Below are 17073 nucleotides of genomic sequence, written 5' to 3'. Positions count from 1 at the left end.
TGCAAAAGGTTTTAAGTTTAATTAGGTCCCATTTGTTTATTTCTGGTTTTATTTTTATTACTCTAGGAGGTGGATCTAAATAGGTGTTGCTGTGATTTATGCCAAAGAGTGTCTGCCTGTGTTTTCCTCTAACAGTTTTATAGTATCTGGCCTTACATTTAGGTGTTTAATCCATTTTGAGTTTATTTTTGTCTGTGGTGTTAGAGAATGTTCTAGTGTCAGTCTTTTTACATGTTGCTGTCCAGTTTCCCCAGCACCATTTATTGAAGAGGTTGTCTTTTTCCATTGTATATTCTGGCCTCCATTGTTGTAGATTAATTGACCATAGTTGTGGGGGTTTATTTCTGGGCTTTCTATCCTGTTCCATTGATCTATATTTCTGTTTTTGTGCCAGTACCATACTGTTTTGATGACTGTAGCTTTGTAGGATAGTCTGAAGTCAGGGAGCCTGATTCCTCCAGCTCCATTTTTCTTTCTCAAGATTACTTTAGCTATTCAGGGTCTTTTTTGTCTCCATACAAATTTTCAATTTTTTTCTTCTAGTTCTGTGAAAAATGCCAGTGATAATTTGATATGGATTGCATTGGATCTGTAGATTGCCTTGGGTAGAATAGTCATTTTGATAATATTGTTTCTTCCAATCCAAGAGCATGGTATATTTTCCCATCTGTTTGTGTCATCTTCATTTTCTTTCATCAGCATCTTATAGTTTTCAGAGTAGAGGTCTTTTGCTTCCTTTGGTAGGTTTATTCCTAGGTATTTTATTCTTTTTGATGTGATGGTAAATGGGATTGTTTCCTTAACTTCTCTTTCTGATCTTTCATTGTTAGTGTATAGGAATGCAAGAGATTTCTGTGCATCAATTTTGTATTCTGCAACCTTACCAAATTCACTGATTAGCCCTAGTAATTTTCTTGTAGCATCTTCAGGATTTTCTATGTATAATATCGTGTCATTTGTGAACAGTGGCAGTTTTCCTTCTTCTTTTCCAATTTGGATTCCTTTTGTTTCTTTTTCTTCTCTGATTGCTGTGGCTAGGACTTCCAAAACTATAAAAGTGAATAAAAGTGGCAAGACTGGAGATCCTTGTCTTGTTCATGATCTTAGAGGAAATGCTTTCAACTTTTCATGGTTGAGAATGATGTTAGCTGTGGGCTTGTCATATATGGCCTTTATTATGTTGAGGTAGGTTTCCTCTATGCCCACATTTGGAGAGTTTTTATAATAAATGGGTGCTGAATTTTGTCAAAAGCTTTTTCTGCTTCTGTTGAGATGATGATACAGTTTTTATTCTTCCATTTGTTAATGTGGTGTATCATACTGATTGATTTGTGCATATTGAAGAATTCTTGCATCCCTGGGATAAATCCCACTTGGTCATTGTGTATGATCCTTTTAATGTATTGTTGAATTCGGTTTTTTAGTATTTTGTTGAGTATTTTTGCATCTATGTTCATCAGTGATACTGGCCTGTAATTTTCTTTTTTGTGGTGTCTTTGTCTCGTTTTGGTATCAGGGTGATGGTGGCCTCATAGAACAAGTTTGGGAGTATTCCTTCCTCTGCAATTTTTTGGAAGAGTTCCAGAAGGATAGGTGTTACCTCTTCTCTAAATGTTGAAGGAATTCGCCTGTGAAGCCATCTGGTCCTGGACTTTTGTTTCTTGGAAATTTTTTAATCACAGTTTCAATTTCCGTACTTGTGATTGGTCTGTTTATATTTTCTATTTCTTCCTGGTTCAGTCTTGGGAGTTTGTACCTTTCTAAGAATTTGTCCATTACTTCTAGGTTGTCCATTTTATTGGCATATAGTTGCTTGTAGTAGTCTCTTATAGATCCTTTGTGTTTCTATGGTGTGAGTTGTAACTTCTCCTTTTTCTTTTCTAATTTTATTGATTTGAGCCCTCTCCCTTTTTTTCTTGATGAGTCTGGCTAAAGGTTTACCAATTTTTTATCTTTTCAAAGAACCAGCTTTTAGTTTCATTGACCTTTTCTATTGTTTTCTTAATCTCTATTTCATTTATTTCTGCTCTAATCTTTATTATTTCTTTCCTTATGCTACCTTTGGAATTTGTTTGTTCTTCTTTCTCTAGTTGCTTTTGGTGTAAGATTAGGTTGTTAATATTCGAGATTTTTCTTCTTTCCTGTGGTAAGGTTGTATTGCTATGAACTTCCCCCTTAGAACTGCTTTTGCTGCCTCCCACGTTTCAGATCGTCGTGTTTTGGTTTTCATTTGTGTCTAAGTATTTTTTTATTTCCTCTTTGATTTCTTCAGTGATCCATTGGTTGTTTAGTAATATATTGTTTATCCTCCATGTGTTTGTGTTTTTTAAAGTTTTTTTTTCCTTGTAGTGGATTTCTAATCTCATAGCACTGTGGTTGGAGGAGATTCTTGCTATGATGTAAATCTTCTTAAATTTAGAGGCTTGATTTGTGACCCAAGATGTGATCTATCCTGGAGATTGTTCTGTGTGCACTTGAGAAGAATGTGTATTCTGCTGCTGTCAGATGGAATGTCCTATAAATATCAACTAAGTCATTTAAGACTTGTGTTTCCTTAGTGATTTTCTGTGTGGATGATCTGTCCTTTGATGAAGGTGGGGTTTAATAATAGTGGCATTAATATCTCCCACTATTATGTGTTACTGTTGATTTCTCCTTTTATGGCTGTTAGTATTTCCCTTATATATCAAGTTGCTCCTATGTTGGGGGCATATATATTTATAATTTTTATATCTTCTTCTTGGATGAATCCCTTGATCATTATTCAGTGTCCTTATTTGTCTTTTGTAACAGTCTTTATTTTAAAGTCTATTTTGTCTGATAAGAAGATTGGTACTCCAGCTTTCTTTTGATTTCCATTTGCTTGGAATATCTTTTTCCATTCCTTCACTTTCAGTCTGTATGTGTCCCTAGGTCTGAAGTGGGTTTTTTGTAGACAGCATATATATGGGTCTTGTTTTTGTATCCATTCAGCCAGCCTATAAGTCTTTTGGTTGGAGCATATCTATATGTTCGTATTGCCATTTTGTTAATTGTTTTGAATTTGTATCTGCGGGGCTTTTTTCTTCCCTTCCTCTTTTCTCTTCTCTGGTGATTTGATGACTATCTTTGGAGTTGTGTTTGCCTTGCTTTTTCTTTTTTTGTGTGTATTGTAGATTTTCAGTTTATGGTTACCATGAGGTTTTGATATAGAAGTCTGTATGTAAACAAGATTGTTTTAAGCTGCTGGTCTTTTAATTTCAAATGCATTTCCAGTATCCTACATTTGTACCATCCTCTTCTCACAGTTGCTGGCTTTGATATCATTTCTGTGTGGATGATTTCCTACCTTTACTCTGCTTGCCTTTACCAGTGAACTTTTCCATTAATAATTTTCTTGTTTCTAGTTATGACTTTTTCTTTTCATCTGGAGAAGTTCCCTCAGCATTTGTTGTAAAGGTGGTTTGGTAGTGCTGAATTCTCTCAAGTTTTGCTTGTCTGTAAAGCTTTTGATTTCTCCATTGAATCTGAACAAGATCCTTGCTGGGTAGAGGATTCTTGGTTGTAGATTCTTCCTTTTCATCGCTTTCAATATATCATACCACTCCCTTCTGGCCTGCAGAGTTTCTGCTGAAAAAATCAGCTCATAACTTTATGGTAATTTTGTTGAATGTTATTTGTTGCTTTTCCTTGTTGCTGTTAATATTTTCTCATTGTCTTTAATTTTTGTCAATTTGATTAATGTGTGTCTCAGTGTGTTCCTCCTTGGGTTTATCCTGACTGGGCCTCTGCAGTTCCTGGACTTGGGTGACTGTTTCCTTTCCCATGTTAGGGAAATTTTCAATTATTATCTCTTCAAATATTTTCTCAGGCCCTTTCTCTCTCTCTTCTTCTGGAACCCCTATAATACAAATATTGGTGCATATAATTTTGTCCCAGAGGTCTCTTAGACTGTCCTCGTTTCTTTGCATTCTTTTTTCTTTATCTGTTCCGCAGCAGTGATTTCCAACAATCTGTCTTCCAGCTCACTTATTTGTTAGTCTGCCTCATTTTTCCTGCTGTTGATTCCTTCTCATGTATTTATATTTCAGTTATTGCATTGTTCAACTCTCTTCTCAAAGCTTCTAATGCGTTATTAAACATTTCTTCTATCTTCTTCATCTGTGCCTCATTCTTTTTCCAAGATCTTGGATCATCTTTACTATCATTACTCTGTATTCTTTTTCAGTTACGTTGGCTATCTCTATTTCACTTAGTTGTTGTTCTGTGGTTTTATCTTGTTCCTTCGTCTGGGCCATAATTCTCTGCCATCTTATTTTATCTAACCTTCTGTGTTTGTGGTCTCCATTTGTCAGTTTGCAGGACTGTAGTTCTTTTTGCTTCTGGTGTCTGCCCCCTGGTTGGTGAGGTTGGTCCAGAGACTTGTGTAGGCTTCCTGGTTGGAGAGACTGGTGCCTGCCCACTGGTGGGTGGAGCTGGGTCTTGTCCCTTTGGTGGGCAGGGCCTTGTCAGAGGGTTTGTTCAGAGGCAGCTGTGGGGTTAGGAAGACTTTAGGCAGCCTGTCTGCTGGTGGGTGAGGCTGTGTTCCCACCTTGTTGGTTGTTTGGCCTGAGGCATCCCTGCACTGGAGCCTGTAGGCTGTTGGTTGGGGCCAGCTGTCAGTGCCAAGATGACGATCTCCCAAAGAGCTCATGGCGATGATTATTTCTTGAGGCCTCCGCCAGCAGTGTACTTGCCCCCACAGACAGCCATGGCCAACCTCTGCTTCTCCAAGAAGCCCTCCAAGACCCACAGCTATGTCTGGCACAGGCTTCTATGGAGTCACTGCTTTCCCTGGTTCCTAGTGCACATGAAACCTTGTGTGTGTCCTCCAAGAATGGAATCTCTGTTTCCCCCAGTCCTTTGGAGCTCCTGCTCTCAAGCCCCGCTAGCGTTCAAAGCCAAATGCTCTGGCAGCGCCTCCTCCTGATGCCAGACCCACAGACTTGGGAGCCTGACATGGGGCTCAGAATTCTCACTCCTGTGGGAGAACCTCTGTGGTATAATTATTTTCCAGTTTGTAGGCCACCTACCCACTGAGCATGGGATTTGATTATATCACAGAAGCTCCCCTCCTACCGTCTCGTTCTGGCTTCTTCTTTGTCTTTGGGTGTAGAATGTCTTGTTTGGTAGGTTCAAGTCTTTTTTGTCAATGGTTGATTACAGTTGTGATTTTGATGTTTTCATGAGAGGAGGTGAGCTCAAGTTCTTCTACTCTGCCATCTTGTCTCCTGCTCCCCACCCCATACTTGGTCATTTTTGATAGTGTGCTACATATTGTGACTTTTGCATTGTTGGCTGCTAGATTTTGTGATATTTGTTTAAATTCTTTGGGGCATTTTGGGGGGGAGTAGTAAATTACTTGAGAATCATTTTAATCCTTTCAGTGCTTGCTTCTAATGTAATTTAATTCAAGTAAATCATTTAAATTAACTCAGTATTTGCTTGTTATTTCAGGTCTAGAGCATTCTTTAAGACTAACTTGGTCGCACTAGTAGGACAATAATACTCTTGGATACAGAGCATCTAATACCTCACATAGTAGAAGATCTTTCCACTCTTTCCAAACATCCTGTCTGTGTGTATGCTTGGGAATTTTTCCACCTCTTGTGTTTGGGTTCTTTTTCCTCCATTGTTGGAAGCTTTCTTATATGAATGTACAAATTTTACTCAAGGTGACCTTTCTGTTAGAGCTTCCTGCCTCTCTCTCAGTGTACCTCTTTCCTCTGAAATATTTTACTCCAGAAATTCTAATTGTTTTGGCTTTCCTGAACTCTGAACTTTGCGTTCTGTAGTTCAGCAGGCTGTGATTTGGTGTCTTCTTTCTGTACCATAACCTAGAAATTCTATTTCTTTCCCTTCTCTCAGAGGTCCTTGTTTTCCAGTGCCATTGTCTCATGTGTAATCCCTAAAGGTCATTATTTTATTGATTTTGTATGGTTTCCAGTTGTTTGGCATGTACCATTATTCCTCTTACACCATTATGGTCATGATTGGAAGTTCCTGTGCAGAGCCTTATTTAAACCTCTGTACATGTAGACTCAGTGTTATGTATCCTTATGTTTCAGGGCTTTAATGAGATCAATCCCTTTTTAGATTCAGAAAAAAATTATATTGTAGTTTCCTTTCCAAAGGAAAGGTCAAATGAGCACCATCACTTTGCTACTCCTATAACTACTCCTTCCTTCACATTCATGTGCATTAAAGCCAGTTCAGCTGATCTAAATGCCATATTATTTCCCATTTACAGGGTATTATTTTACAAAACCAGATGTAATCATCAAGTTGGAGCAAGATGATCCATTGTTATTAGAGGAAGAATTTCTAAACAAGAGCCATACAGGTGAGTTGAGTACTTTAGACACAACTCCAGGGGAAGTTAGATCCAAAATGGTCAGTTAGAGGTGGACATCGTGAAATAGTTTAAACACTTTTCTTTGTGAGGACTTATATCTTGAAGTGTATAAAGAGTCCCAAATATGGGACTCATACCAAATATCATACCAAATATGATGTAAATGTGTGTGTAAGAAAAGGGATGGAATATTAGCACATTGATTTTCTCATCTTACAAATAGTAAGCTTTAAGATACAGTACATACCCAAATACATAGAAGATTATTCTAAATATAAATGATATAAACATTTCCATTCAAACATGCAATTTAGCAGTCATTCCCATGGGGAATTTTTTTCAGTTTTATGCATTGTTACCTTAGAAGTCAAGAGTCAGTAAATCATGTATTTGGTCCTGGTTTCTCTATTGTTTCTGTGGCCTCTTTAATATCTCTGCACTAGACCATTTCATATTGATTACAGCACCTTTGTGACATGTTTTAATAATGAGCTGATCAAATTTCAAAAAAATACTCATGAGATTTTTTTTGGCATTATGCTAAACCTTGAATTTAACTTTGAAAAATTGAATTCAGCCTTGACTGAGATTAGTGAATCCTGAATTATTTTTATATGTTTTCTTAATTTACCACTTTGTATTTCTGATTTTCCAAATTAATGTTAGGTATGTCTCAAATACAGTCTAATAGCATTTTCTTTTAATAGTTGACATTAGCCCATTAATATTGATTGGCAGTTACTTCTAAATGCTGTTTCTGTGTATTATGTTACAGAAGCTCTTCAGTTATAACCCTGCTTTCTTTTCTTTTTAGAATAAGTGTGTTTTTCTCCTAATAACGTAGTTAGGTTGTACTTTGGCTTAAGGTGTGACTGTAAAAATTTATAATCTCATGCAATTGCTTAATGATCCATTTATTTAGACAATGTCTAATAATCACCTGATATATAACCAGTTATGAAATTAAAATGCTTACTTTCTCTTCCTTCCCATATTTTAACACCCAACCTTAGTTTCTTTTATAATCTCTCTTAGTTTTTACCTTTTCAATATGATTGTGACTGTTACTTGATTTGTCAGCTGTAAGTTATGTATTTGGCTTCCTAGCTTTTCAAGATGTGAAAAACATCAGGATTACATCTCATTACTTTTGTTACATCTTACTTTTCCGATATTGAATATATTTTTTCTAAACGTCCAAATTCTTAAGGGCTCTAAAAGAGAGTTGTAAAACAGCACAGAAATGAGAGTAATTAATTACTGTAAATGTTATGAGTGATGTGACGTGTATTGATGCAGAAACTTGCTCTTAAGAAAGACCTGATGTTTTTCTGATCCAGTCATATTCTGTGTCTTTATGAGAATGTTAATTCCATGGGTGGTCACTCTGTACTATTTCTTATCATGGACAGAATAGTTGTATGTATATTTATGCTAAGTTTCATATTTTTAGAACCATGAGGAGACAGATCAAACAGCGGGAAATGATATTTGTTATAAATATACCTCAGAAAGAATTTATTTCTGTAATACATAAGGAATTCAGATCTTAAGACAGATATCTCCTTAGTATGGCCTTCCATGACTATCGTATTTTAAATGTCACTCCTGTGTCAAATAGTCTTATTTCCTCCTTTTTTCTGTTTCATTTTTCTCCCAACCACTCAACACCTAATATACTATTGTGAAGTATGAATTTTTCCCTGTGTTACTTTCCACTGGAATATAAGCTCTCTGAGAGCAGATATTTAAAATATTTTATTTTCTGATTCAGTACCTGAGACAAAAACTTGGGACTCAAATGTATGTTAAATATTAAACTACTAAAATTGTTAGTAAAAAGGCAAGCAACCCATTTAAAAAAGAGTCAAAGTCCATAAAGAGGCATTTCTCAAAGAAGGGGATGAATGGCATAGATGAAAAAAAATGCTTACTCTGGGAAGCACAAATTCAGATCAGATCACATTGTAGTATGATGTTCTTCCCACTCAATTTTCAAACATGGAGAATTTTTATGATTCCAAGAGTACGATGATATGCAGGGAATCATTGACAAGGCAGGAGCAGTATTAATTGGTATAACTATTTGGGAAAACAGATTAGCATTTTCTTTAAATTTTAACATACCTGTTCCCCATGACTCAGTAGTTTCACTCCCAGGTTTATCTTCTAGAGTTTCCTATACATTTTCACTGGGAGGCAAAATAAGACACTCTTCATGTAACATTTGTAAAAAGCCCAATTTTGGAAGGAACCTCAATACTAATTTACATGGAAACTTAAAGTTAAATCATGATATAATAATACAATGGAATATTACACACTGCAGGACAACCATGGTCTATGAAGCTAAAATGAAAATTATGCATATGAAATCAAGCAGCAAAAGTCTATTGGTAGAAAAATGCCGTGTAAATAATGGTCAGAAACAAAAAACTGAATAGTATCTTGTTATTTGGAACAGAATGTTAAAACATACACACATACAAAAATTAAGGTGTACTTAAAACGAATGTGTGTGGGTAAATTATTTGGTGTATTATAATGCACCAAAAAAGAGTATTCCCTACTTTATTCCTGCCTCTTCTGGGACGTTATATATAATTAATATTGTGTAGTTACATTGGATTGACCATAAGGTTGGAGAGAGATACTTCATACTTATTGATGCAGCAGTCAAATTTCTTTGATTAAGCCAGTGTAACTGAGAGTGGTCTGGGTAGCTCTGAAACATACTGCATTTTTTTAAAAACTTTTTTTTTTAATTTATTTATTTACTTTGGCTGCGTTGGGTCTTTGTTGCTGTGCGCAGGCTTTCTCTAGTTACGGTGGGCGGGGGCCACACTTCATTATGGTGCACGGGTTTCTCTTGTTGCGGAGCACAGGCTCTAGGCACGTGAGCTTCAGTAGTTGTGGCTCACGGGCTCTAGAGTGCAGGCTCAGTAGTTGTGGCACACAGGCTTAGTTGCTCTGCAGCATGTGGGATCTTCCCGGACCAGGGCTCAAACCCCTGTCCCCTGCATTGGCAGGCAGATTCTTAACCACTGCACTACCAGCGAAGTTCCATACTGCATTTTTAAGGACTACTAATTTATATCATATCACAGAGGAGTGCAATAATAATCAGAGAATGAGAGTTCTGTTTCAGATTTAGGAGCACAAAGCTGCATGAAATATACTTTATAGGCTCTAAGAAGGTATCAGTTGAAAGAGAAACCATTATTTTAGGGATAGCTAAAAAACTGTCGACACGCCATTAATTTTAAGATGAATCCTGATTTAAGTGATAATAATTTGCTTAAAAATGTGTGTGCCTCAATGTGCACGTGTGCTCTCCGTGTATTCATTGTTAAGATGAATGGTATAGGCAGTACTTACTGTGAGAGCGTAAATTAGTGTTGGGAAGCTCTAAGAAGGTATTTTCTTGGTCAAGTTTAGAGAATAGTATTGCCTCAAAAGATATCTAGATTAATCTTTAATCCCTAAGTTGGGATATAGAGTTACTTAGAGAAAGGATTGTGAGTAGAAGATAAATGTTGAAACTGAAAAATATCATTGTAGTTAAGGAACCACTGATAGGAGGCAAATAGCCTGGCCAGACTAGATTGGAAAATATGGAGTTGTGAAATGGTAGCTAGAATATCTAATGTGCCTAGAGTTGTTAAAAAAAAAAAAGTTGTTTTCCAGAATGATGCCACTTAACTCCTGTTTTCTATTATATTTAGAGTAGTGTGTTCAGTGCCACCTTAGGTTTTAGCATAGGGCTGGCATTTTACATCAAAGGTTAAAATAGCCTAGGTAAGATCAGTCACACATATGGAAGAAACTTTTATGTGAAATGAATAAAAAGGGTATTTCTAAATAGGCTTTTGGAAACAGGTTGAAACATGCTATTTAAGGATCTCAGTTAATAGAAACTAAGTATGTTGAGAAGTAGGTGGAATGCTTATATAGAGATTAGTCATGGTTAAGACTAGTTTCAGGAGAGTGAGTAATCATAGTGAAAGTGGAAACTTATGATTTGATGTTCAAGAGAGGTTTGTTGTTGAACAACCCTGGTATAGTAAACTAAGGCATTAGAGCCAGCATATAGAAGTGAATTCATTCTAGGTCAAATTATGGTTTTACCTCTCATCACTTTTACACTTCTTGTACATTTGTATTTCTGTGAATAACTCGAGGAGAATTTGAGCTTGAGCTATAGAATTGTTTCTATAATCAGGAGAAAATTAGTGCAATTATGAATTTATTTTAGTGTTGATGTGTTTAGAATAGAAAAGAGGGGACTCCATCTGGAAGCTTGTAGACCTCCCACTGTAATCTCTAGTTGGAAGTATAAGGACCTGGACATTGTTATTCTTCCTCAGTCCAATCCCTTCTTTGATCTATCATTTGAAAACCCTTATTAACTCATTTTTCTTACAATTCTACCTACTGCTCATAATCAGTCATCCCAGTCTCTCATTTTCAGATTTCCTGAGTGAACCACTTTTGAGAGCCCTATTATCTATTTACCATTCATTTCCTTATTTTTAAAATGCCAACTATATAGTAATAATCATCATAACTTTGTTGTCCTTTTTTCTCAAGGAGTATAGGAATAGTATAAACATTTGGAATGTTTATTTCAGGGAGACTAGGTTCCTAGAAAGCAAATAGTTGAATACAATATAGCACATATATATAAAGGCTGCATCCTGTAAGAAATGTGTTTAATGTTCATGAGACATTTTTATTTTCTTTATTTTATAAGACAGCAAACTTGATAACCATTTAGAGAAAAGTCTGGCAAATCAAGGAAAATACTTGCAGGAAGATTTTTTTGCTCAACTTCAGAATAAAGACACAGTTGAGAAAACTTTCCACCAGAAGTCACACTGCAGAGAACATCAGAGCACTCACTCAGAAATAAAGACCTTTGAAATTGGAGGTAACTTAAGCCCTGATGCAGCCCTTACCATACCCCAGAAATGTGACACAAAAGGGAGCTTCTGTCATGATACCATATTTTGGCAAACCTCGCCCACTCAGACTACCTTTAGTGTACATCAGAGAACTGAAATAAGGGTGAAACCCTATGGATGTAAAGAATGTGGAAAATCCTTCTCTAGGAAGTATTACCTTATCGGACATCAGAGAACTCATAGTGGGGAGAGACCTTATGCATGTAATGAATGTGAGAAAACTTTTACCCACACGTCACACCTCAGAGATCATCAGAGAACTCATACAGGGGAGAAACCTTATGAATGTAGTGAGTGTGGGAAAGCTTTTAGCCATAAGTCAACCATAAAAAGACATCAGAGAAGTCACACAGGTGAGAAACCCTATGAGTGTAATAAATGTGGAAAAGTCTTCTATACAAAGTTTCACCTCACTGAGCATCAGAGTAGTCACACAGGGGCAAAACGCTATGAATGTAGTGAGTGTGGAAAATCTATCTGTAGGAAGTCATACCTTGTTGTGCATCAGAGAATTCACACAGGGGAGAAACCCTATGAATGTAATGAGTGTGGAATATTTTTCTATAGGAAGTCATACCTCACTGGACATCAGAGAACTCATAGTGGGGAGAGACCTTATGCATGTAATGAATGTGAGAAAACTTTTACCCACATGTCAAACCTCAGAGAACATCAGAGAACTCATACAGGGGAGAAACCTTATGAATGTAGTGAGTGTGGGAAAGCTTTTAGCCATAAGTCAACCCTAAAAAGACATCAGAGAAATCACACAGGGGAGAAACCCTATGAGTGTAATAAATGTGGAAAATGTCTCTCTAGGAAGTCTCACCTCACTCGGCATCAAAATTCACACAGAACAGAAACCTTAGCAGTGTAGTGAGTGTGGAAAATCCTTCTGTGAAAATTCTCATCTACCTCTGCATCAGTGAATTCACAGAGGAGAAACCCAATGAATGGGTTGAATGTGAGAAAGCTTTTAGCTAGATGCCAGTCCTAAAGACTTCAGAGAACTCACACTGGGGAGAAATCCTATTAGTAATGAACGTGAGAAAGTTTTCCCCTGTAAACTAAACCTCAGAGTACATCGGACAGTCCCCACGTGGGAGAAACCCTGTCAACGTAGTAAACTTTAGAAAACTTAAAGCAGCAACCCAGGCCTGAGAACACATCAGAGAAGTCACACGGGGAAATCCCATTAACATGATGCATATGGGAAAGCTTTTAGCCAGAATTCAGGTCTTAGGAAACATCAGACTGAGAAACTCTGTGAATGTAACAGATATGGGGAAACTTCAACTGGAAGTGCAGCATCAGAGAACTCAGGGGAAGATCAATGAATATAATAAATGTGGAAATTTTCTCTTCGAGAAATCAACCATCAATCAACAAAACTCACAGAGAAGTCCCCCATGTGTATTGTGTATGGATAGTGTTTCAACCAGATTTCAGCCCTCATTGGACATTAGAGGACTCACACAAGAGGTAAATCCTTGAAATTAATCACTTATGAACAGTCTTTCCGCCAGACTACTCAGTGGGTGTTCGAAATTTACACAGGAAAAAAATCCTGTGAAGGTAATGGATGAGGAAAACATTTCTACCCAAAGACCACCTTCAATTTAATTGTACTGGAATCCAACATGAGGGTAGTGGGAATTATGCACTTTTTATGTAAAAACTATCATTATGTAAACATGTTAGAGGATACATTTGGATAGTTAAAATACCTCATGTTCCTATTTTCTCTTACTGTCTTCTGGCCAGTGTATAAAAGATGGACGATTGTTACTGAATTGCCTCTTCAGGAAAGAAGCCAAACAATGTTTTCTGCAAGACTTTTATTGTCTCAGGGTCACCAGTGCATTTAGTGTGAACATTATATTCATTATGCAAAAGTCATATGCACAGTTGTTTGGAGAACAAATCTGATTCAATTGAGGAGTTGCTGTGAACAGTGGTACTCACTATTTACCCTGTAAACAGAAAAAGAAGTTGTATTTCCATTCTCCTTTAGTTCAAAATATTTTAAAATTATCTGGGACTCGATCTACATGTTATTTAGAAGTGTGTTGTTCAGTCTGCAAATGTTTTGATATTTCTGGCTGTTTTTTTAATTAATTCTAGCTTCATTGTCTTTTGAATTGTGCATTGTGACCCACAATGTTGTCTATCTCAATCAAAGTGCCATCTGGGCTTAAAAATGTGTATTCTGCTGTTGTAGAATAAAGTATTCTATAAATGTTGATTAGATCCCATTGATTGATGGTGCTGCTCAGTTCAACTGTGTCCTTGTTTCGACTGATGAATCCATTAAGTACAAATGGAAGGTTGTTGAAATTTCAAACTATAATTGTTTTCAGTTTTTTTTTTAATTTATTTATTTATTTTTGGTTGCGTTGGGTCTTTGTTGCTGCGCATGGACTTTCACTTGTTGCGGCAAGCGGGGGCTACTCCGCATTGCGGTGCTCGGGCTTCTCATTGCTGTGGCTTCTCTTGTTGAGAAGCAGGCTCAGTAGTTGTGGTGCATGGGCTTAGTCGCTCTGTGGCATGTGGGATCTTCCCGGACCAGGGCTCAAACCCGTGTCCTCTGCATTGGCAGGCAGATTCTTAACCACTGCGCCACCAGGGAAGTCCCAGTTCTTGCCTCCTATTTTGATCTGGTTTTAGACACATACTCTTAAGGCTTGTTCTATCTTCTGCTGAATCTACACCTTTATCATTATGTAATGCTCCTCTTTATTCCTGATAATTTTCCTTTTGTTAATTCAGCTTTGTCTGAAAGTAATAAAGCTATTGTAGTTTTCTTTTGGTTTGTTTTTTTTTTTAATGGCTTTTTAAATTTTATTTATTTATTTGGCTTAGTTGCGGCACACCAGACCCTTCGTTGCAGTGCGTGTTCTCTTCATTGCGGCTCACGGACTTCTCTCTAGTTGTGGCGCACAGGCTCCAGAGCATGTGGGCTCAGTAGTTGCGGTGCGCAGGCTTAGTTGCCCTGTGGCATGTGAGATCTTAGTTCCCCAACCAGGGATCGGACCCATGTCCCCTGCATTGGAAGGCGGAATTTTAACCACTGGACCACCAGGAAGTCCCTTCATCCCTTTACTTTTAGTGTATCTTTTTACATTCAAAGGGGTTTTGTATAGATAGCATATATTTGGGTCTTTTTTAAATCCACTCTGAGATTGTTTTTTCATTGGTATATTTAGATAATTCACATATATCTGCCCTGTTTAAAATATTTATTTATTGTACTTTTTCTTTCTTCTCTTTTTCTGCCTTGTGTAACTTTAACTGCATTTTATGTGATTGCATTTTCTTTCCTCTTGATATATCAATTATCATTTTTAAAGCTTTAGTGGCTGCCCCAGAGTACACTATACACTTAAAGGTAATTCAGGTAGCTTTCAAATAATACTCTATATGCTGGAGGTTTGAACAGCATATTCCTGGATAGTTTTAATTATATATGGCTTGGTATCCTCTGGCTTCCTGGATCTGTGGTGGGAGTCTGTCACTAATTTTGAAAAACTCAGCCATTATTATTTAAAATATTTCATTTGTTTTTGCCTTCTCCTTCTGGTATCCTCATTATACATACGTTGCTTCCTTTGTAATTGTCCACACATCCCTTGGGTGTTCTGTCCGTTTTTTTTTCCTTTTTTTCCTCTTGCATTTCAATTTGCTGTTTCCATCTTGAAGTTCATTGATTGTTCCTCTACTGTGTCCAGGCTACTTGGGAGCCCCTCAAAGATATTTTCATTTCTGCTGTAGTGGTTTTTTTTTTTTTTTTGTATAAATTTACTTTTTATTTATTTATTTTTGGCTGCATTGGGTCTTTGTTGCTGTGCACGGGCTTTCTCTAGTTGCGGCGAGCAGGGGCTACTCCTTGTTGCGGTGTGCGGGCTTCTCGTTGCGGTGGCTTCTCTTGTTGCAGAACACAGGCTCTAGGCATGTGGGCTTCAGTAGTTGTGGCTCGTGGACTCCAGAGTGGAGGCTCAGTAGTTGTGGCGCACTGGCTTAGTTGCTTCACGGCATGTGGGATCTTAGTTCCCTGACCAAGGATCGAACCCTTGTCCCCTGATTGGAAGGCAGATTCTTTACCACTGGGCCACCAGGGAAGTCCCTTTCCTACAGTTTTAATCTCTGTTCTCCTAATGTCCATTTGTATTTGCATGTTGTTCTTTTTTTTGCAATAGAGCCTTTAGGCTATTAATCATGTTTTAAAATTCCAGTCGGATAATTCCAGAATCTGTCATATTTAAGTCTGGTTCTCTTGCTTGCTTTGTCTCTACATACTGTATTTTTTCTTGTCTTGTAATGCATTGTAATTTTTTGCCGAAAGGCAGACATAATTTATTGGGACTTCAGTGGGAGGGTTTATGTTTATCTTGGTAGGACTTATGCTAGCGTGTTCACTGTATGTTCACTGTTTGCTATACCTGTAGGTGTCTAAATCAATTTCCTCTAATATGCTTGTTTTTCTGTTCTTGGTAGTCTTTGAGTTTCCCTAGAATTTCCTCCTCAGAGTCTAAATCTTGTAGTTCTTTCAGCTGTAATCCTCTTTTATGCAAGAATCCTGTTGATGAGTTGATAGGTGTGGGGGAGAGGAAGCATTCTATGATTCTTTGATTACATATCAGTCTTTAACTTGACCTGTGCCCCTGTGCTGTAACCTTCTCAAGTGCTTCTCAGCTTTTTGTTTCCTGTAGGTGTGAGAAACAGGGAGGCTTGGAGTTGAGTGTTTTCCTTCCCCCACATCAGTTAGATTAACTCAAAGTAATTTCTCTTAAGAACAGGCACAGAATAGAATGCTCTGGATATATTAAAAATGGCTCCTTTTCCTCCTCCCTGCTGGAAACACGAGGGGATTTTTCTCTGACTGTCATCAGGAGAACTTGGTGGGGCTCCTTGAGGTAAAATTCATGAATGTGCGGCATTTCCCCTAAGAATAGGCTCACGGGAGTTTCTAAATCTCAAGCTAGTCCATACTCAAGCTCCAGCAGTTTGATTATATTTTACCTACCAGTTTCTGGCTCTAGCAGCTTCTTCTCTTGGCAAGCTGTGTTTCTCTGTATTCACCTTTTTTGGGGCAATTGTTTTCCCAGTGACGTTGTTGCAGCAAGGGGGACCCCTTCCAGGGCCCGAGAGCGGGCTCTTGTCTAACACTCGGAAATGAATTGTCCGAGGAGACACACGCCATAAAATAACCCATGCAAATGGTTACTGTGGTGCCTGGCCAGGGTGGGCAGTTTTAATCACTGTTTCCCCTAACAACCTCAGTTGTCTGATAGATCCAAGAAGTGTAGTTGTTCACTTTATCTGTTAGATTTTCTTCATTATTGTGAAGATGGGACTGACAGTTTCAAGGCTCTTCTCATGTTGGAGTGGAAACATGAACGGTTTTTGATAATGCTGCTAGGCTTGAATTATCCCTGCTCTGATGCACTTCCTCAAGGCAAAACTGAGGAGCTATTCCAACTGCCTCTCCTTCCCAGGTAAAATCTCTGCATCACTGCTCTGGAACTGGGTTCAGGCAGTATCCTGCTTCTCCTGGAATGACATGCATGCTCTGCAAACATGCTGGATAGGGACTGTAATGGCTAGTCTTCCCTGTGTGGATACTCCACCCTGTGAGCTATTGTGAGGTTTATCAGGACTCAAATAATTTTGACTTACTATACCTGGAGTAGAGCTTCCGTCCCATGTGTACTGTCTGGGTGGGGATATTCACTGCCA

The 17073-nt window shown here is 37.7% G+C and overlaps 1 protein-coding gene across 1 annotated transcript in view; it reads left to right on the top strand.

Annotated features, from left to right (window-relative positions):
• The window catches only part of LOC103005370 (zinc finger protein OZF-like), a 29581-nt gene extending 15989 nt beyond the window's left edge, over positions 1 to 13592 (top strand). Inside the window, exons 4-5 of the mRNA XM_028167032.2 lie at positions 6269 to 6361; positions 11127 to 13592. Of these exons, the coding sequence (XP_028022833.2) occupies positions 6269 to 6361; positions 11127 to 12214 (1181 nt within the window). The 3' untranslated portion in view covers positions 12215 to 13592. The remainder of the gene's footprint in view (positions 1 to 6268; positions 6362 to 11126) is intronic.
• Positions 13593 to 17073: the final 3481 nt, after the last annotated feature.

This window comes from Balaenoptera acutorostrata, chromosome 6 (genome assembly GCF_949987535.1).
Source record: "Balaenoptera acutorostrata chromosome 6, mBalAcu1.1, whole genome shotgun sequence".
Classification (NCBI taxonomy): domain Eukaryota; kingdom Metazoa; phylum Chordata; class Mammalia; order Artiodactyla; family Balaenopteridae; genus Balaenoptera; species Balaenoptera acutorostrata.
Note: the sequence above shows the minus strand (reverse complement) of the source record. Positions and strands in the feature narration are given on the sequence as shown.